We start from the raw sequence: 19,253 nt of genomic DNA, 5'->3' as shown, positions 1-19,253 counted from the left end.
AATGAGGGAGTGTAGTTGGTGTTAGACTGTACCTGTAGTCTATGAGTGAGGTATTGTGTCTCCAAACTCTGTCTGCGGGACAGGAGAGGTGGATGCAGCCCACCTTGGTATAAAGCTAGGCCCTCCTGCTGCTTGGATGCCTCGCCCTTCGATCAAAAACACAAAGCATTAGAACAAGGGGCGTTTACGCTCGTGCACTTGTGCGCTCGTGCACGTGGACACGCGTATCCCAGATCCCCTCTCCCGTCAGTTAATAAAGCTGTGTCAGGGTCTGGGTGCTTCATCGTGCGGTGTAACTGGATTATCCATGCTGTCTCCTGCCCAAATGCCTGTGTGGTGACTGATCAGCCAGATGCCTTTCTCTAAATGGCATGTACCACAGGGATTACACAGTAGTTAAATGAAATGAAAGCAAATTAAAAGGATGATGGGGCCTGAGCATCATAACCAACAAAGAGCTGCGTTATTGCATTATGAGAGATGGTAAAACGATAGATCTTGTCTGCATCTACAATTAATTTTGTGTGTTTTTCTTTTTTCTTTTTTTTTTACAGGAAGGGATACGGCTCTTTCCTCAAATGGCTCCCCTTGCAGTGTGTTCATGTGAGTGTATTATTTTGTGTTTATGTGTGCCCGTCTTTGTGCGCGATTGCAGTTTGGGCCTACTGAGTGCCAGTCACTACTATGGTTAAGTCTGACTGACTTCAACAATGGCTGCATTCACTTTGGCCTAGGCTCCAGGCTCCAGGCCCCAGGGGGACGGGAGACAGTAAACAAGCCACAGTTGGCTGCCTCTCCTGGGGTTACACAACAGCCTGGGTGCCTGTTTTTTTTCTCTGGCCAACATGGGGTGAGGATAGTCGAGGGGCTGAGGCTGAGAACGGGTTTGGGAAGGAATGGGTATGAGTGAAAGATATGCGTGTGTGTTTTTGTATGATTATGCATAAACTGACCTCCAGGAGGTTGTGCAAGTGGTGCTGTGGTCCCAGGGGGCCCATGGCGGCCCCTTCCCCGGAGCCCATCTGCTCCACTAGCATCTGGACTTTGTTTAGCTCCAGGATGCCTTTGGTCCTCGCCAAGTTCTGGAGGTGCTGCCGAAACGCAACCAGACCTGAGAGCACAAACAAATCCCAACAATACGAAGTCAGTATTGATTCTCTGCAGCTGATCCAACAGCTCTTCATAACAGGATGTCAGAGGCTCCATCCGGTCAGAGAGTCGGGCTTAATCCTCACTGACGTTAGCAAACTGGCTGGCCGGTTCACACTTTTCATCGCCCCTACTGACAATGTGTCTGGATGTACGTCATGAGCCGCTGTGGGTGTGTGTGTTCGTGTGTGCACATGTGACAGTATCTGTGTGAAGTGGCTCTGATAAGACCCATCCAGTGGTGATGAGCGGTGGCTGTGAACGACAGGACCTGACTCACCGTGATGGTGGGAGTTATTTAAAACAAGAGTCAGCGGTCTGACGCAAAAGAATCCACCGCATCAACACTCTCCAAAGAGGATTACGAAAAATAAATATATAAATAACTGCAAATACCAACTGGGAGTACACAGTGCAGCCTGTCAATGTGGAGCCAAGGAAGTAACACATTTTAAAGCTATAATTATAGTTTCTACTAAAGCGCAGGTGATTTACAACCGGCAAGCACAGAATAATGTAGCTGTAAAGGAAGAAAAATGGAGAGGTGGATAGGTTGGCTAATATCCCTTCTTATATCTCGGCTCCTCTTCCTCTCTGTTGTGGAGTAAAAGACAAATCCTGCCTGCTGCAGACTGAAACTTTGAAAAGAGAAAGAAAAGCAAGACGGAGAACGAGCGGTACAGAGAGCGAGGGAAAAGAGATGGATAGAGAGAGAGAAGGGGGAAGAGAGAGAGAGATGTGGGCTGAAACCTTCAAATATCTGTCTGTGATTCATAACGTGAATCATCACCGTGGTAGTCGTCAGAGGGACTGGAGAGGATGAGAGAAGGCAACAGAGAGGAGGAAGAGACGGGGGGAAAAAAGGGTGTGAAAAGGAGGAGGGGGGAGTGGGAATGAGGCACTTTTATCCAGAAGGCAGTACATATATATATATATATATATATATATGTGTGTGTGTGCAGCAGGGTGTGAGGGTGTTGCATCTGTGTCTTAAGACTCAATGCTCTTCCTCTTGAATGGTGCTCCAGTGCTCTGTGGATCCTGGAGCCTCAGACATATGCACTGTGACACTCGATACATCAAGCTCTCTGCAGTTTGTAGTGACTGAGCTTAAGGAGACGTGTCGTATCTGGCATTTAATTGACAGTTGTCACTGACTGGGATTTCGAAGCTTTTCACTCAACCTGTCTTGTTCACTTCCACTTAAGACAGTGATTTTCTATAAGTCACAGAATGTCTTTCAGCATGATCTCTCGAGAGCACAGCTGAACTTTGCTGCATTTAGCTGTGTCGATGGGGCTATAGGGATTTTATTCAGTATATGGATATTATTGACTGTTAAGTAAGGCAGCAAAAAGCATCAAAATTGAAGTATGCACAATGCAACTTGACCGCCAGCCAGAGATTTGTTTGCATTATGCTAGTAGCGGCTAACTAAGCTCCGAGCTGCTATCAAGCAGAGATATGGGCTGCAGAGGTCTGATGAGCTCACTTTTTAAATTCTTTCCATTGTCAAATTTTTGGTCCTCAAACCAAACTGACGCTGACTCAAGTGACATCACTCAAGGCAGTTTAACAGGCTTTCATGCAGCTCCATCAGAGTCAAAAGTCAGAACAGGTCAACAAGCAAAACCGGTGCAGTTCCCCTTTAAGGTGGATTTGCAGATACTTGGCGAGGACCTTAATAGTCTGAGTGCATTTAGAGAAGTGGGTGATTTGAGAGACAGTCCAAAGAGAAGAATGAACAGATATGGAGGAAAGGAAAGATAAATTAACATGGTGGTTCTGACCTTGGGTGAGGGAGGTGTCAGAGGCACGGCGTCCTTCTCTGAAGCTGATGGGGGAGCGGTTGTGCGCCTCCCTATGCTGGGAAGTCAGGGCGGCCATTGCTGGGTTGGCGGGCCGAGCGCTCAAGAAAGGCGTAGGGGTGACAGTGGGGGCGGGGCTGCTGGCCGTTACCACCTCACTGAGAGAGGGGGGGTCCTCCAGCAGGCCGAGGTCGCTGTGCATGGAGCCCATGTCGTAGCCGATGTCCGAGTCCACGCTACCCATGGAGGGGTTGTGGCCTAGAGTGAATAATTTACCTGGGGGACAAATGTTTTCATTCAGTTCAAGTGATCTAGAAAACCAGCTTCGTTTCAGCGTCCGATGCATGCGTCTACAGGTGAGCGTTTCATCAGGTGACGTCATACCTTGGTTGGAAGGCCCCGGCTGGTTGGTCACCTCAGAGAGGGTGTGTCGCCGCTGGCCGAACCGAGCTGTCTGGTAGGCCGAGAGCAGGTGGGGCGGATCATCCTCCGCGTCTGGCTCCTCGGTCTCGATGCCCTCATCGATGGACGTCTCCATCATGTTGCTAGGCGACGAGGTGGAGGACTTGCGGAGGACAGTGGGGGGAGGCAGGGGGTCCAGCAGGCAGCCGTTCACCTAGGTGGGTGGAGAAAAAAAAGAGGGAGAGCAATAACCATACATCCAAAACTGACTGTGCCAGGAAGAAAAAAGCACGAGCCGGGACACGTTGTTAGTCAAATCAGGCATCTTAAACACACACACACACATCTCACACACACACAATAAATCCATTTGCACTGGACCACATGGACAAAAGGCGACCACCATACTGAGAATGAGGGCTCCATTAGTTACTCTCCTCCCACAGTTTTCCCTCCACTCACCACAGTTTGTGTCATACTGGGAGTGTGTGTGTGTGTGTTACAGCATGTAGACAGGCCTGCGTGTTGGCCTAGAGGTGGAGGGTGGGGATTAAGGAATGCAGGGCCAGGAAGTGAGCTTTGACTGAAAGTGCTGTGTGACTGACACACACACACACACACACACACACACACACACACACACACACAGACAAAGATCATCTGCATGAGTGGCCGCAGCAACCGGAAAGCCTGGTGTTGGCCTAGAAAGAGCAACTTTGCCCAATTCCCCATCTGCTTTCTGTAGTGTGCTGGGAGAGGAATGCTGTTACTCAACTGACACACACACACTCACACACACACAGAGAATAAGAAGGGGAAAACGACATTGAGAAATAGACGATGGAAAAGGGTGGAGGGCTCTTAAATGGAGAGTGAAGTTAAAGGATGAGGAAGAGGAGAGAGGGAGCGAAGAAGCTGAATGGAAAAGAAAAAATGTGAAACAACAGGAGAGCCAAAAAACTAAAAAAGAAAAGATGAGCTGTTGGCTGATGGGTAGGAGGGTCACCGCGGTGAGATCGCTGGAGCAGCACAGCAGCTTCCTGTCCATGTGTGTTCACTCAGCTTCGCATTAGGTCACATCATCATCATCATCATCACAGGACTGCTTACATAACCAGGCTCCATTCACGCAGATAACGCACCCTCTGTCTCGCTCTCTCTGCTTACCACAGACACACACTCGCACACACATAAAACAACATACACATCACTCTTTATTGGAGCCAGGAGAGGGGGTGGGATGGAAAAGAAATCTATCTTGAAGAATGATACTGCTGTGTATGTGTATGTGTATGTGTATGTGTGTGAGTGTGTGTGTGTGTAGCCCTGCAGGTGTGTGAGGCCGTCAACTCAGACCACTGGTGTCTGTGTTCTCTAATAGTTGGTCAGCTCAACAACAGGTCTGGAGAAAAAGGTCGCTGGTTGGCACAGATAAACAGAGAAAGAGGAAGAGCACTGTGTGTGTGTGTGTGTGTGCGTGTGTATGTGTGTGTGTGTGTAGAAGCTGTTCAGGACAGGCAGCTGTCCTGTCTGATGTGAGTGCTGGCTGAGTTCTTACATAACAGAACAAGTCAGCTGCACTCTGGCAGGTTGACGGAGCAAGCCAGCGCTCGAAACCTCAAAGGAGTCTGACACACACACACACGCACACACACATGCACACGCACACACACACAAGCATGCACAGACAGTTCTGATTCACAGTGAGCGGATATGCTTATCAAAGCGAATCACTGTCAAGCTTATCGGGATCATTTTTTCAGGACATACTTGTGCAGGCTGATAACAACCGTAATAACTGCAACTTCCACGACCGACAGGCTGGATGTGAGTGAGCCGTCATTTGAGTGCAGGGGACGAACACACAAACAAAACAACACCCATGCCCCCGAAGCCTCACCCTTTTTCTTTTTCTTTTTTTTTTACTGGTATTGGACCTACTTTGGGCGTGTTGACGTCCTCCACCATGAAATTCTGCTCCAGGGGACATGCAGTCTGGGGGAAGGTGAAAGCATCGGAGGAGGCTTGGGGCACAGCAGGGGAGCGCAGCAGACGAACACCCTGCGGGATTAAACCCACCTGGGCTGAACCACTGGTCGACTGCAGAGAGGGAGAAAACAGAGACAGAGAGAGTCTTTGACATTACATCAAAAAACCTCCCAATTCACAGCCAATACTTAACAACATCCTTGATAATAATCCAATTACGACAAAATTGAGCTGCTGTGAATTTGACTTTATAATCCAAACGAGACACAAAAGCCAGCTCCGACATGGTGAGGGAAATGAAAGAGAAATTGCACAGTGTTGCTAAGAAGAGACAGCGGACAAAGAAAATAAAATAATGAATAATGTAAGTGAGGGAGAAGCAGTAAGATCAAGGCTGGGCAGAAAAGACTGGGAGAGGCCAGGTGAAGACAGAACCTGGCAGGATAAATGAACGGATGGGCCGTGTCTGTCCGGTTGTTTGTTCCTGGGTGCAGGTGTGAATAATAGAGCTTTGATCAGGGAGGTGTGGAGATGGTAATCTCTGAAATGGTTATTCAGAACCCCCTCGTAACCCTGTGGTTACCTTGACGACAGTCTGCTCAGCGATGGTGCTGGGCCGTCGCTGGCGGGCGTCGAGCCGCTGTTCGACGGGGAAGCTGCAGCGATGGGCCTTGAGCCGCTCCACCAGCAGGTAGTAGATAGCAGCAAAGTGGTTGTAGCTTTTGTTCTGCAGAGACTGGAGGGTGACAGACAACATAAATGGCGACGTCTGTAATTGAAGTTATTACTGGAGCACACCTTCCTCTCTGGATGACTTAACTGTGACAGCTCTTAACATAGATAATTCTTCACTGAAATCGGGTTATTGCTTTGCTAAAGAGCAGAGTGTAGATTAAAAACACAATAACTGGACTGTATTTAAAGAAAAGGCAGCACACGCCCTGTACTGCAGAGAAATTACAGCTTTCCATTACACTGATGCAGAGCTTGTGGTGTGTTCAATGGAGTTGATATATTTTCCTTTTATTTTCCAATCGCATATCATCACTGTGATATTTTTACTGACTATTACAAATTAATTTTACTGCTAAACTACCCATTAGGCTGCAAGCTCGCCCCATTTACAGTCCTAAATCATAGTTTCAGTTCAGTTTCTAGTTAACATTTGAATCATTTATATTTTCATTATTCAATTTTCTTACAGTCTCTACCTCTTTGAATGCCCTTATGTTGTTTGTTCTGTGATTCACGTGTGACTCAGCTGCTGTAACGCTGCAATTTCCCATTGGGGTGAATAAAATAAGCAGCTGTTATCGGAAAAAAAGAAGCGTTTCACAAAAAGTACTTTGCCACTTTCCCCCACTGGCTTGTCCAGTTAGCAGCCAATAATATTCTCAAATTGGGAAAGAATCAGGCACAAGGAAGGCCCCATGCCCGGGTTTGCCTGGGGCCTCTAAATGATTCAATCTGCCACAAGAAAGAGGGCCTTATTCCACCTATTTTTATCCAGCTTGTATCTATTTATATGCTGTTCAGCTGTGCTGCTGGGCACTCACCTTCACACCAGCCATTCTGCTTGGATGCACAGAGAGAATTCTGTTTCCTGCATGTGTACAGCGATGCACATCCAGCGTCTAGTTTTCACAGTCTGAGGCCCTGACCTTTAAACCTCACCCCTTTATACCCCTGTTGAATAAATAAAGCACAGTCCTCCCTCCAGCTCAGCCCTCACCTCTATCGTCTTGTGCTGGTCGATGCCAAGGCTGTGCATCAGGCGAAGGACCTGTTCGCTGTACTCTCCCACACCTGCCTCGCCCTCAGTAGACAGAGGCTGTTGGTACAGAACAGGCCTCTGTACGGGAACATACAGAGCCATCCACTTGTGCTCCTTGATCTGGGCCACAGTCAGACGCTTCGATGGGTCCAGGACCAACATCCTGCGGATCAGGTGCTCACAGTCTGCGAGGGGTGGAAAGAACAATCACAGGGGATGTGAGAAGGTTTTTATAGCATTTCACCACTTTTTAAGAAAAGGAAATTGTTGCTTGTGTTCGATCACACTGAGCACTTTGTGTGTAAGCTATCATGAAGCAAATTAAGCCACAAAGCGTCGAGTCCTCGTCAAAGCGGCCCAGATGAAGTGGGGCAGAAATAACTGTAAATGCTAAATCTCTTTTCCTCCGTCACTTCTAAACTGTGTGTCTACACTCTCTCTTTCTTCTTTCCTCCCCTCCTAATGAGAGCTCCTCACCTCTAGTTAGTGGCGAGATGAGTTTGACGTCAGACACAGCTGGGTTCTGAACAGGATTACAGCTCCCCTGGCTGTGGCGCTTTGGCCTGCCAGCCCTACAGCCTGCACTGCATTCCTGCCCGCCACAGGCCATCTTTACCCATATACCCTGCTGCTGTGGTCTTCAGGCCAAACGGGTGTAATTTCAACAGATAAACCCAGAGATATATTTTTAAAATGAATCATCTCTACAGTAGTCATGTTCCATCATTAAGGGACATTGAAGTACATTGTTAAAGCTAATTAACATACTGTCTTGAGGCACAGCAATTAAACTTCTCAGATATAAGTGACACTTCACAGGATCAGTCATTTTTGGTTAATATTACTTAACTTCTGTCAGAGTTAGGAGAGAGGCCTCAGCAGTTCATAATCCCAAGGACCTGGCTGCCAACATTAACTCCCTGCTTCGCATTCTTCCCAGTTGCCCTGCTCTACAAACGTCTGCTTACATCACATTCTTTCTACCTCGTGGTCGGCGGTTCAGCCGACTCAATTTTTTTTCCCCCCATTATGTGCATAAGCAGCGCGCCCTTCACCGCCCTTTTACATCATGCTGTGACATCTTAGCAGCTTATGCAGCTGCTAAGTTACAACCTGCTTCAAATACAATACGGTACAATTTGTTCGACCCAGAAGTTACTCAGGCTCTGCTCGTTGCTACAGCCGTGTTTATAGCAACAGCTGAAGCTAAGCACATTTTTCAAAGGGAAGCTTGGACTATGTAAAGAGGCCGACGCTGCATAACCGCCCAGCTTCTCTGGCTGATTGATTGACACACTGTTCTTAGCCAGTAGGTTACACCACCATGACTTAACCACACAACCATCCCAGTTAACACTTGCAATGTCCCAGTGGTGTAGAGTTACACCATGTCCCCCAATGAAGGAGCACAGCACTCTAAGTGAGGAGCTGAACAGCAGAGAGTAGGTACTGAGGCTGACTTTACGTTCTCTATTTCACTGATTGTATCATACACAGGCGCTTATAAATGATATTTAAAAAATGTAACCGCAGCGCATGACGATGAAACATGAGCATAACCCGACATGAAGACATTTGTGAATGAAATGCTGCAATCTGAAGCTTGAAACATCACCAGATTTCACTTGAATTTCACAACCGACACCCTGTTTTGTTTCAGTGCGGGCTGTGATTGGCTAGCTTGCTGCAACACAAGACAGACGCAAAAACAAATGCCACCAGCAGCTACGCTTAAAAGGCAACGCATGTATTTTTGTTTTCAAATGGGAGTCAAGCTGAACCACTTTCTCACTTATCAGAGAGCTGCAAAAAAATTAATAATTGAGTCATTTCTCAAGGCACAAATTCCAAATGTGTGCTGCTTTTCTCAGTTTTATATCATTGTTGATTTAGTGTCCTCAGGATGGTGGATTTTGGGTGATGGATCGGGACTCTGGGAACTTGTGAAGCAAATGTCATGCACACATACAGGATACAAACTCAGAGATCGAGTTGTTTGTTCTTCTGGATAACTTGACTCTAGGATGTTCTGTGCTATCTACCGGGCCTGCACAACAGCAGGAGAAACATAAAACAACATCTACTGTTGTTATTAATTCAGTAAGCTGGGAGTAGACCACAACTGTCACAGCGCTGAGATGTTTCAGTGAGAGTTTACTGTGTGGTGCGAGGCTGTGCCGTGTACCACAGGGCTGGCCGGCGAGAGAAACAAGAAGAGATGAGATGGATGAGGAAATCGGCACACTCTGTTCTCCTTGTTCGGGGAACTGGGGCTGGACTGGGGGTGGGGAGGTGGGTTTGAGTGTCAGTTTGGCCACTGAGCCGACTTTACACTCCTACATTCCCATTATGTCTTAACTGTTTCAAGGTCCTGAACGGAAAAGAAAAAGAAAAAAAAGAAATCTGGTGGACTCTCTCACCACACCCCCCGTGGAGAAAGTGCTGCAGACTTGCAGATGGGATACAGAGAAACAAGACAGGAGAAACAGACAGGGCCACAGACGGACAGGAAGATGTCTCACAGATAGAGAGCATGAGTCAGACAGACGTACAAACAGACAGGCAGAGTCTGCTCGGAGAGACAGACAGGCAAGCTGCTGGAAGGCGTCACTGGCTCTTCACCAGGTTACATAAACAGCTCCAGCTCTGGACTTAATCTGCTGCCAGCTAGCTAGCACAGCCGCTAACAGCAGGGCTGCTCTGAGACAGTTAGCCAATCTGACTCACCCCGCGGCCTGCGTGCACATACACACTGACGCACGTACACACATTGCAGAGGACAATGACAGAGTGTCTCCCACTGTATCCCCGTCAAATCAGCCTAATGCTCTCTCGTAATGAAATGACCCCCCCACCCACAAGAGAGGCTGCCGGTGAACATTAATGTATGTATGGTGATCCACTGTCCCTCAGGAATTCTTGTGCCATTTTCGCCTCGGCCCGACGACATACCATGATAAAAAAGGCTGGAAGGTGTCTCACAGATGCATGCGTGCAAATTTACAGGAACGTGCGGTACGGAGGGCTTGGAGGTGGCTTAGTCTCCAATCTTATTTTGTGTTTAATATCCCAGAGAGGCGGCTCTTCTTACCTTCAGTCATGAAATAGGGGATGCGAAACCTTCCTTCTAGGACTCTCTGTCGAAGCACAGGCAGAGTGGGCCCATCGAAGGGCAACGCTCCACACACCAGCACATATAGCACCACCCCCATACTCTGTCAACATGAAAAGATGCAAACAGAGAACAAGGTCAGGGCGGTGGATAAACCTGTCAGAGGTGTCTGGATGTTAATAATATCAAGACTGTTTGCGTGTACATACTGTACACACGAATGCATGGCCCTGACACAACAGAAACATGCAAAAATATGACAAATGACTTGCAGCTGGGAAGCCAGCGCCATATGACAGGAGCAAAAGCTGCTGACTCAATCACCCAGACTTTATTTTCATTGTGATGTTATATAATAATTCTCAAAAATGAATCGCATCAGCTGATTTCCTGTGGCTTAGCGAAGTAAATGCTGAACAAAATTGCACTCAAGTAAAGAGATCAACGAGTTGCAGTTCAGTGCATTCAAAATGATGTGGTGCAATCGTGTGCTTCATGCACTCACTCATCTTACCCAGATGTCCAGCTGTGGGCCCTCATACTGTTGGCCCTCAAAGACCTCTGGAGCAGCATAAGGCGGGCTGCCGCACCATGTGGCCAGAGGCTCCCCGGGCTGGAAGAAGTTCCCGAATCCGAAATCTACACGGGGGGAAAATGGCGGGGGTGGGAAGTTGGAGGAAAGGTAAAAATAATTTAAACATTAAAACTCTGAAGGCCATTCCAAGAACTGCTTTACACATGGTGCCGTATGAAACAGAAAACCTCTAACTGTATTACTTGTGACTGTAGAGAGGGAAGAGATTAGGCACATGGAGGATATCTACATTCGGGCTGCGGTGATCTGAAGAGCTCCAAGTGCACAAAGAAAATGTCCAGAACAAAGGTGGGTTATGCCCTGTGACTGAGGGTTTGTCAGCGTCTCCATGAGGTCTGCAGGTTTTGCATAATGTAATATGTGAGCCACATATTTGTACGTTGAGGAAATGGGCCGCTGTATGAGGTAACCTCCCCCGGAGACTGACGTGAGGTCACCAGTGCTGTGCGTCGATTGGCTGTCTGTCGAGTGACTGAAACTCTGATTTGACTCTTTGGAGGAACACGACAGAAAAGTCTAACTTATACTCACGCAAGTTACACACAAAACGCTGAGAAGTTCACGTCTGCCTTTCATTAAAATCCAACTAAAAGCTGCAGTAATATCTTCCAAATTACACCGAGCCAACTAGTGTGGCTGCAATTACTCTGCCAGCCCCCTTTTTTTCTATTACTTCGTATCACTCTCCCTCCCTCCTTCTCAAACCTTCTCCAGTAAATGATCCTTTGTCTCCTCTTCCTCATTTGGTTTTACAAGACTGGTGATACTGCAGCTACAATGACTGGTGCATCTACAGAAATTGTATTCTCATAACTGAAATCCTTTATCAAAAGAATCCACTCAGATGTGAGGATTTCACGGCTATCTCCGCCTCATTATCACTGCAAATAGAATTTCTTCAACTTGTGACAGGGACTGGCCCGACTGATTTAACGATACGTGAAACAAAGTGAATCGGCAGATGATAGATCAGGAAAATAATCCATGCTTAGTTAGTTCATGATCATCGGGACCCTGTGATGGTGTCATGGGACCTGGCAACAGGAGCAGGCAATCAGGCTCGCTTAACTATCCACCCCTGCCCCTTTTTCCAGAATTCGAAACGGTTACATAAACAGAAAAAATGTACCGAAAAACAAATAAATAACACTGATAAAAAAAAAAAAAAAAAAAAATATGTCTTACATAATGGGGCTGGAGGTGATGTGGGTTCACACACACACACACACACACACACACACACACACAGACTAAGCAGTGTGTGAGACAGTAAGAGAATGCATAACCAATTCCTTTTCCTTTACTTTCCATCGTGATCATTTACAGTTAACAAGACACAAAGACACAGCCTACTGTAAGTCAGGCTGACACACACACACACACACACACACACACATCTCACACTGTGGTGAACAAGGAATGGTCGATTAGTCAAATCTTATTTTCAATTATGATGTTGGCCCCCAGAGATTATGCAAACCAGACAATCGAGATAAAACGACTCTTGTGCTTCATTCTGTTTTGCGATGATGGCCTCGTTTTGTGATATAAATCCAGCGCACCCCTTTCCTTTACAGCGCTCCACCCTAAAAGCTCAAATTCACTCTCGGCCAGGCTGCGGCATGTTTTCTTCAGCTCGCTGTGGTCTAGTCAAACATTGTTTTTGAAAGGCCGGTCATGTCAGCTCCAGCTCGGATTAGGATGAACTTCTACCCGTGCTGTTACTGTACTGGTGCTCGGAGTGGCCAAAAAGGATAAGAGTGTCGCACTCCAGCAATCCTTATACTTTTTTATGTTTTTTCAAATTAATAATTTTTAAAGTTCAAGGAAATCCAATGTTATGTTGTTTTTTTTTTGTTTTAAGTTCAATAAATGCATGATGTGAAAAACTTAAAGAGTAATTGTGTTAATCATGATCTCAGTGTGGACCAGAACAATGATCATGATTATGATTGTTGCCATAATTGAGCAGCCCTACGTTGAGCTGCATCCAATAACTTTCAATCAAGAATTAATCAATACATAAGTAATTGTCTATGTGATGTTGAATTGCACTGCATTATACAGAGAGGTGTTTCTGTTATTTAGCCTACCCTCACTGACACAAATGGGGCAAACAACAGAAAAATCTGTGCAGTTCAACAGCACCACAAAGTACATCCTCCAAAAATGATCATCAGTACCTCTACTGCATTAGCTTTAGCTAGGTGTGCCTAATTAACTGGCCACTGAGAGTATAAAACAGAAAAACAGCAGATCGTCAAATTTATGAAGCAGGACACAATGAATATTTGTTATTTCTCCTTGCTAAATGATGACATTTTGTTATTTGTTTTGTGTCCATTGACTAATTGTTTGATTTACTATGTTTTTCAGCACTAAAATTTAAGTTGTGAAGGCATCTGGAGGTCTAATGGTTTCAAGGTATACCATATACTGTGATTGTAACCTGTTTCTGGCTGGGGAAGGCAAAATGCTTGAAAACTACTTCAAAAAACAGGGCTGTGGATGATGAGGACGATGCCGCATGTGGACTGCATACTGTATTGTGACTGTACAGAAAAGGAGAGGTGCAGGAAACGCGCACCGTTCATCGAAATCAGGTTTGAGAGATAAGTACAGTGCAAACTCCAGCCCAAAGGGAAAGAGCATACGTCAGTGCATGTGTTCACTCCATTTAATCACTGCAGTGCAGGTAGCGGCAGGTGTGGTTGAAATAAAGTGGAGGGTAAAGCGAAGTGCCACAGCGGGGTTTATTACATGTATGTTTACTGTCTGATGTTGCTGTGAAGGTGAGATGTGAGATGCAGGCGCAGCAGAGTGGAGCAGTGCAGTTGGTTTATCGTCAGAAGCTGTGACCCATTTCATGGAGCTGAATACTGAGCAGACCGGTTGACGTCAAACGCTCCGGCACACTGCAGGCGACTAACAGCACTCAGAGCTCAACAGGAAGGGCGGGGCGGGGGGAGCGCGTGTGTGCCGCGCACAACAGTATTAGCATAATATTAGCCTAAACATGTCACACTGGAACACACTCCAGCAAACGGCTTATAAAACTGTGTGTGTGTGTGATGAGTGTACAGTAGGATATCGTCATGCTGCAGTTAGAGGACAGCAGCAGTCAGAAGTGTTAGCGTTTCACTTCTAATAAGGTGTGAGCATTAATATTGTTATGGCTGCAGTCAGGATGCACGGCCCTGGGTTTACTCTTCTCTCCTCGTCTCTTCTCACACACTTGTTAATTTCCTAAAAACTTGTTCTCCATTTACTTAACTTTTGAAAGAAGAACCAACACATTCTTTCACTTTGAAACAAAAAGTTGAATTCATGAGCGATGACTTGCATAATGCAGTACAGTCAGGTTTTGCCTGCAGATGTCTCCTGACTAAGTGACGTATTTTATGGATATTTCATACTGCGTTCAAAGCACAATAATAACGCTGCAGGAACCCTGATAAACTGAACAATTAACCCAAACAGTGAAAACAAAAACTGCAGGAAGTTTGTGTATCACAAGTGATTTGAATGAAGTATTTCATCTGAATATTACATCAGAGATGAGTTTTCCTGATATTTTAATGAACTTTTTATGCAATTATCTTTCTGTATTACATATTTTCAGAACTCTTAACAATATCATACATATTTCATGGGCTCCTTTTTTTTGTTTTCTTCTCACTGGTGCTTGACCAGTTTTCTATTAGCTCAGTTTCCTATTATGCCCTTATCCTGTTTTTTTTACAAGTTTATATCTTGAATAATTAAACTTTAACACAAAGAATTTCATCCGGTTTTCTTCACAGAAATGAATAAAACGGCGACATAAAGGCTTAATTAACATTTTAAAAAACGTTTTCTCGACATGGTCTCAGCTTTTGGCGACCCCTAGTGGGGTCAGGTTCTCCAGGTTGGGAACCAGTGCAGTACCTTATAGCTACAAACTTCAGATAGCTATTCCCGCACTTAACTTACCATTATCACAAACTGTCACATGTTCCACTTTAAGCAACTTTCACTGCAAACTTAAAGGACATATACACTTATAGGACATTTGTGATAACGTTCGCTCGGAGTACGCAACATTTAACATGGTAAAAATGATTTTTCATTGAGTATTTTTGATAGACTCATTAGACAAGCTCTTTACAGATAGACATGGATAACCTTTTAGAGACTTAGATAGGCCCTGATAAACTACTTTCTCAATCAACTAGCTTGTGTGTATCTCTTCCGACTCTTTTAAAGGGGGCTCAGTTGGAAAACGGCGTGTCATGCACCTCTGAGCGCCAATCAGGATTTAGCAACATCTGCATCAGAGTCTGATCTGACAAGTATTTCCGATTTGAAATCGAGCGTTCAGCCAGAAAGAAGTCCTGTTCACTGATTTCAAACACAGACCACAATAACCCAGTCTAATCACAGATAATAAAAGAAGACCAGGATGAAGAGAGAACAGGAAAAAGTCTCTATCTCTATCTATTGTTTCACGGTATATTATATATCGTCATATTGTACAACCTCAGTGGTTTCCATTTATTTCTATTGTTATAGATGTCCAGACAAAAAGTACATAGAGACTGTTTCTCCAACACATGTCTTTGATCTGGAGATTGTTTGTACTTTCTACAACACTTAATGGAGCATGAAACACCTTTAGGGTTTGGTGCACTTCCAATGACTTCACTCGGGATGGTTTCAACCTTGAAAAATTCAAATACTAGTTAATGAAGCTATAAACAGTTTGATGATGTGAGACAATGTATGACACATCGGATTTTACTTTAGAAAGTGTTTCCCCCAGAACAGTGTTGCTCTGTTTTTAAGAAACTCAACACATCCCGAAACATAGAATACATATTTTCCTGCTCAGCCACAAAAGGCTGCCCCCCGCCCCTCCTCCTCTCCTCCAGCAACTCGCTTTTGTTTTTTGCTATTTCTCCTCCTCTCTTTCTATCCCCTTCAATCTGTCAACTTGAACGTGAAGGGGCGGTTTGAAGTGAAAACATGAAGGGCACCCCCCGCTGCGGCAGTTCCCCTCTCCTCTGCAGCCACCATGAGCATGACCTTTCTTTGACTGACCGCTGCCTGATTAAGCTTCATACAGACTGACCAGAGGTGGCCTTTCCAAAGCAGGGAGACATCACAGCTGGAGAAACCCAGAGGTAAAGGTGCTCTTTCTAGACACGCATTTACTGACTAGAAACAGAAAACTAAGACATTTTGATAATTGATTAACTCATTAAAAGGCATCCATCAAGCAAAAAGGGTCAACATTCAGCAGTGCCAGGTTCACAAACGCAAGGATTTGCTGCTTCTAATCTCAAGGGCCCATCTTGCAGAGAGCAAGGTCTGTACTACACCCTTATAAATATATATATATGTATATGGGGACCATAGTGAGCAAACCTGGCCCTGTTGGTTTCAGCCCGACAAAATTTTTATTTAAAGGTAACCTGTGGAGTTTCTGGTATCGTAGCACAATGCTTCCACGTTTTATTTGTCGCCCACACACGGCGATACACAGTCCTGCCAATGGTGTCACACTTTTCCACTGATCTACAGGTGGTGGTAATGTGCCATAGGATATGCAGCAACATGCCAACAAAGGCAGCAAAGAAGAAGACTGTTTGCTGTTGTACGTGGATGTAAACAATGCAGGTGTCAAACTTTTAAGAAAAGTCAACTTTGCTATTTTGTTAATGAGAGAGGACATGCATTCATCACATTTATTAGATCTCAAGGGGACTCACACGTAATGGATTTTTAGACCTCTAAAAAAAAAAATCAGCACTTTAATTAATAATGAGAACAACCATTAGATGCAGCTCTGGATGCAGATTAGCCCTAAATGAGCACAAAGAGAAAAGGAAATGTTCACCTCTCTTTCACCACGGCTGGTCTTAACTGACACCAGTTTTACTAATGCATTAAGGACATCTGAAACGAGGACTGTTTCATGCACAGTACAAATCTGACATGTGTCTAAACTTTATGTACTATTTACCAAACTTGTCTGAGCGCGTTGTGGGTAAAAGCAGTACAGTACGTACCGTGCTGCTTCTGCAATCACAAGCCAGGTAATGTTCTGTTCTTTGTTTTCCTGCTTCAAATCTAATCTGCCGTGCGGACGATCGGCTGTGAGTCAGACCTGTTTGTGAAAATTACTGCTGGGGTAATAACATCTCCAGGTTATCATCTTGGACCCTTCTGAGAAACAGTGGACACAGGATGATGCGAGTAATGATGCAAGTGAAACACTCGGTTATTTTATAGATCGTAATTTGTCCTTATCTGATTTTACCTATTAGAACAAATAAAAGCCACAAAACACTGGGCATGACTTGTATGAAGGTTAACCGCGGTGCTCACTGGGAAACTCATCTGTCCTTTCACCCCTTAAATACCGTTTATCGGACTTATAAACAATTATTTTATTTTATTATTTGGAATCTATTTCCCATTTACACATGCTGACTTGGCTGGACTCGGCACGTCAGCCCAGTGCAGCACAGATCTGCATCTTGAGCCAATGGCGTTTAAAAGCAGCGCTCCCTTTAGCGTCGTTTACTATTGCACTGTGCAACAGTTGTTGTGGCCAGCTCCTCATCATGGATTTTCAGGCTGTTACGACTTTGCTTGAAAAACAGAGACTGATGAAGTATCTGCTATGTCTGGCAAGAGCAAGCAGACAATTTAAACATGTCGCTGAATCGTCCCTAAGTGACAATCATCCAGACGTCACCCCAGTCTGCTCGGAGGCGATCGGCACGCTTCGACCCGACTCTGGAGACGGTCTATCTTGGACGCAACTTGGCGCATAATGGCAATGCAACATGGCATGGTCTGCGCGGCCAAAAGTGTCAGTGGAAAAGCACTACATGATATGCAGTCCTCTGAGGACAAGAGGCCATTTTCCCTGGAGCACACACTCGTGCTCAGTGTGTCTGGTATCCTTTCACACCTGTATTTATAGCCGTCCTCATATGATCAGCTCACCTTAGATGGATTTTAGTATCAGTATCTCCGAACAAAGCCTAAGATAAACCTTGTCCTCTTTCAGAGCATTTTCACAGCTGCAGTCCCGCCACCAGGCTATGCCCCGCCCCTTCTCATTCTCCCTTCATCCGCCACTCTCCAGTCTCCAAAGTAACCAATCCATATCATCACCTCCTATCCTCCTCCTCCAATTAAATCAAACCCTTCCCTCCCATCACCCTCATCCCTCCCACTCCATCCCAGCCTCCCCCTCCTCCACTCTGGGAAACAGCGGCAGGGTGACATTCTCACTAGCTAGCTCTAAATGCCAGTTGCTTAATAATCACACCTTGAAGCTTGTACTACAGACCTCCAGCTTAGTCTCAAATCTCCGCCTCTGGGTCTGTTCCCCTTTCTGTCCTCTATCTTTAATGTTTCCTGTAAATGAAAGCTAGGGGTCACTGGGGAGGGGTTTTGGATGTCCTCTGATCAGTTTTGATGAAGCCTTGGATTCTTGCTGTGATTTTAAGATGTCTGTCGTGGCATCTTTCAGCCAACAGCCGTGCCGCGAGCAACGTCTGACCACTTCTCAACACTGTGCAAATGGCCTGGGCAGGGGTTCAAGACATTTCTGAACTACACCACCACTGAGATCATGGCAGGCAATGGATCAGAACTAAATGATTCCTGTGTTTCTCATTCATAAATGCGTTCCCGGGCCCTCCTGCGCTACAACAGTACGGTACCTGCAATCTTGATGTTCATGTGGCCATCCAGCAGCAGATTCTCCGCCTTCAGGTCCCTGTGGACGATGTTGCGGTTGTGACAATACTCCACCGCCGACAGGATCTGCCAGAACTTCCTCCTGGCCTCTAGCTCACTGAGACGGCCGTGCTTCGCCAGGTAGTCTGCAGCAAGACAGCAGAGAGAGGTGTCAAGTTAGAAGTATACACAGATAATATTTTACATTGACTTATATAACAGGCCTTTCAAACACAGTATAAGGTATCAATTTGCACAGCTGAAAAGAGCGCATTTGTGCAGATTTTTCATTCCACTGAGTGTTGGTGGTTGTGTTGAAAGGATAATTTGCTTTTGATGAGGTTCAGGCCTGGTGCCAGTAGTAGTTTACAGCTGCTATACATTACAGGATGCTTTGTCAAGTGACTCAGTGTAAGATGTACGGTGCAATTTTTCCCCTGTTCTAACCCTGCATGTAAGTGTGTGTGTTAAAGTGTGTTGCACTTGCGAATGTTTGAGTGGGCAATGGTTGACAGCGGAGAATGCAATGTGTTGTCATAGCCAGAGGAGGAAAGGGGAGGACAAGATTTCTGAGAACTGGTCTTCTGCTACATAATGTCCACATTAGTACGAGTTGGAACAGGGCGTGAGTGGGGAGGGTTAGTGAGAGGTGTTTGATTGCAGTGCACACACATTACAATTAGTGGG

At 45.6% G+C, this 19,253-nt stretch overlaps 1 protein-coding gene across 1 annotated transcript in view; it reads right to left on the bottom strand.

Moving 5' to 3' along the window:
- The window catches only part of sik2b (salt-inducible kinase 2b), a 44,620-nt gene that overhangs the window by 5,696 nt on the left and 19,671 nt on the right, over positions 1–19,253 (bottom strand). Inside the window, exons 4-13 of the mRNA XM_041940516.1 lie at positions 18,551–18,712; positions 10,749–10,873; positions 10,214–10,337; positions 7,081–7,307; positions 5,932–6,084; positions 5,301–5,459; positions 3,342–3,573; positions 2,940–3,233; positions 954–1,111; positions 33–146 (exon numbers count right to left, since the gene is read on the bottom strand). Coding sequence (XP_041796450.1) covers positions 33–146; positions 954–1,111; positions 2,940–3,233; positions 3,342–3,573; positions 5,301–5,459; positions 5,932–6,084; positions 7,081–7,307; positions 10,214–10,337; positions 10,749–10,873; positions 18,551–18,712 — 1,748 coding nt within the window. The remainder of the gene's footprint in view (positions 1–32; positions 147–953; positions 1,112–2,939; positions 3,234–3,341; positions 3,574–5,300; positions 5,460–5,931; positions 6,085–7,080; positions 7,308–10,213; positions 10,338–10,748; positions 10,874–18,550; positions 18,713–19,253) is intronic.

The sequence above is a fragment of the Chelmon rostratus genome, chromosome 7, assembly GCF_017976325.1.
Source record: "Chelmon rostratus isolate fCheRos1 chromosome 7, fCheRos1.pri, whole genome shotgun sequence".
In the NCBI taxonomy this organism is placed as follows: domain Eukaryota; kingdom Metazoa; phylum Chordata; class Actinopteri; order Chaetodontiformes; family Chaetodontidae; genus Chelmon; species Chelmon rostratus.
The sequence above is the reverse complement of the archived record's forward strand: the minus strand, read 5'-3'. Positions and strand labels throughout refer to the sequence as shown.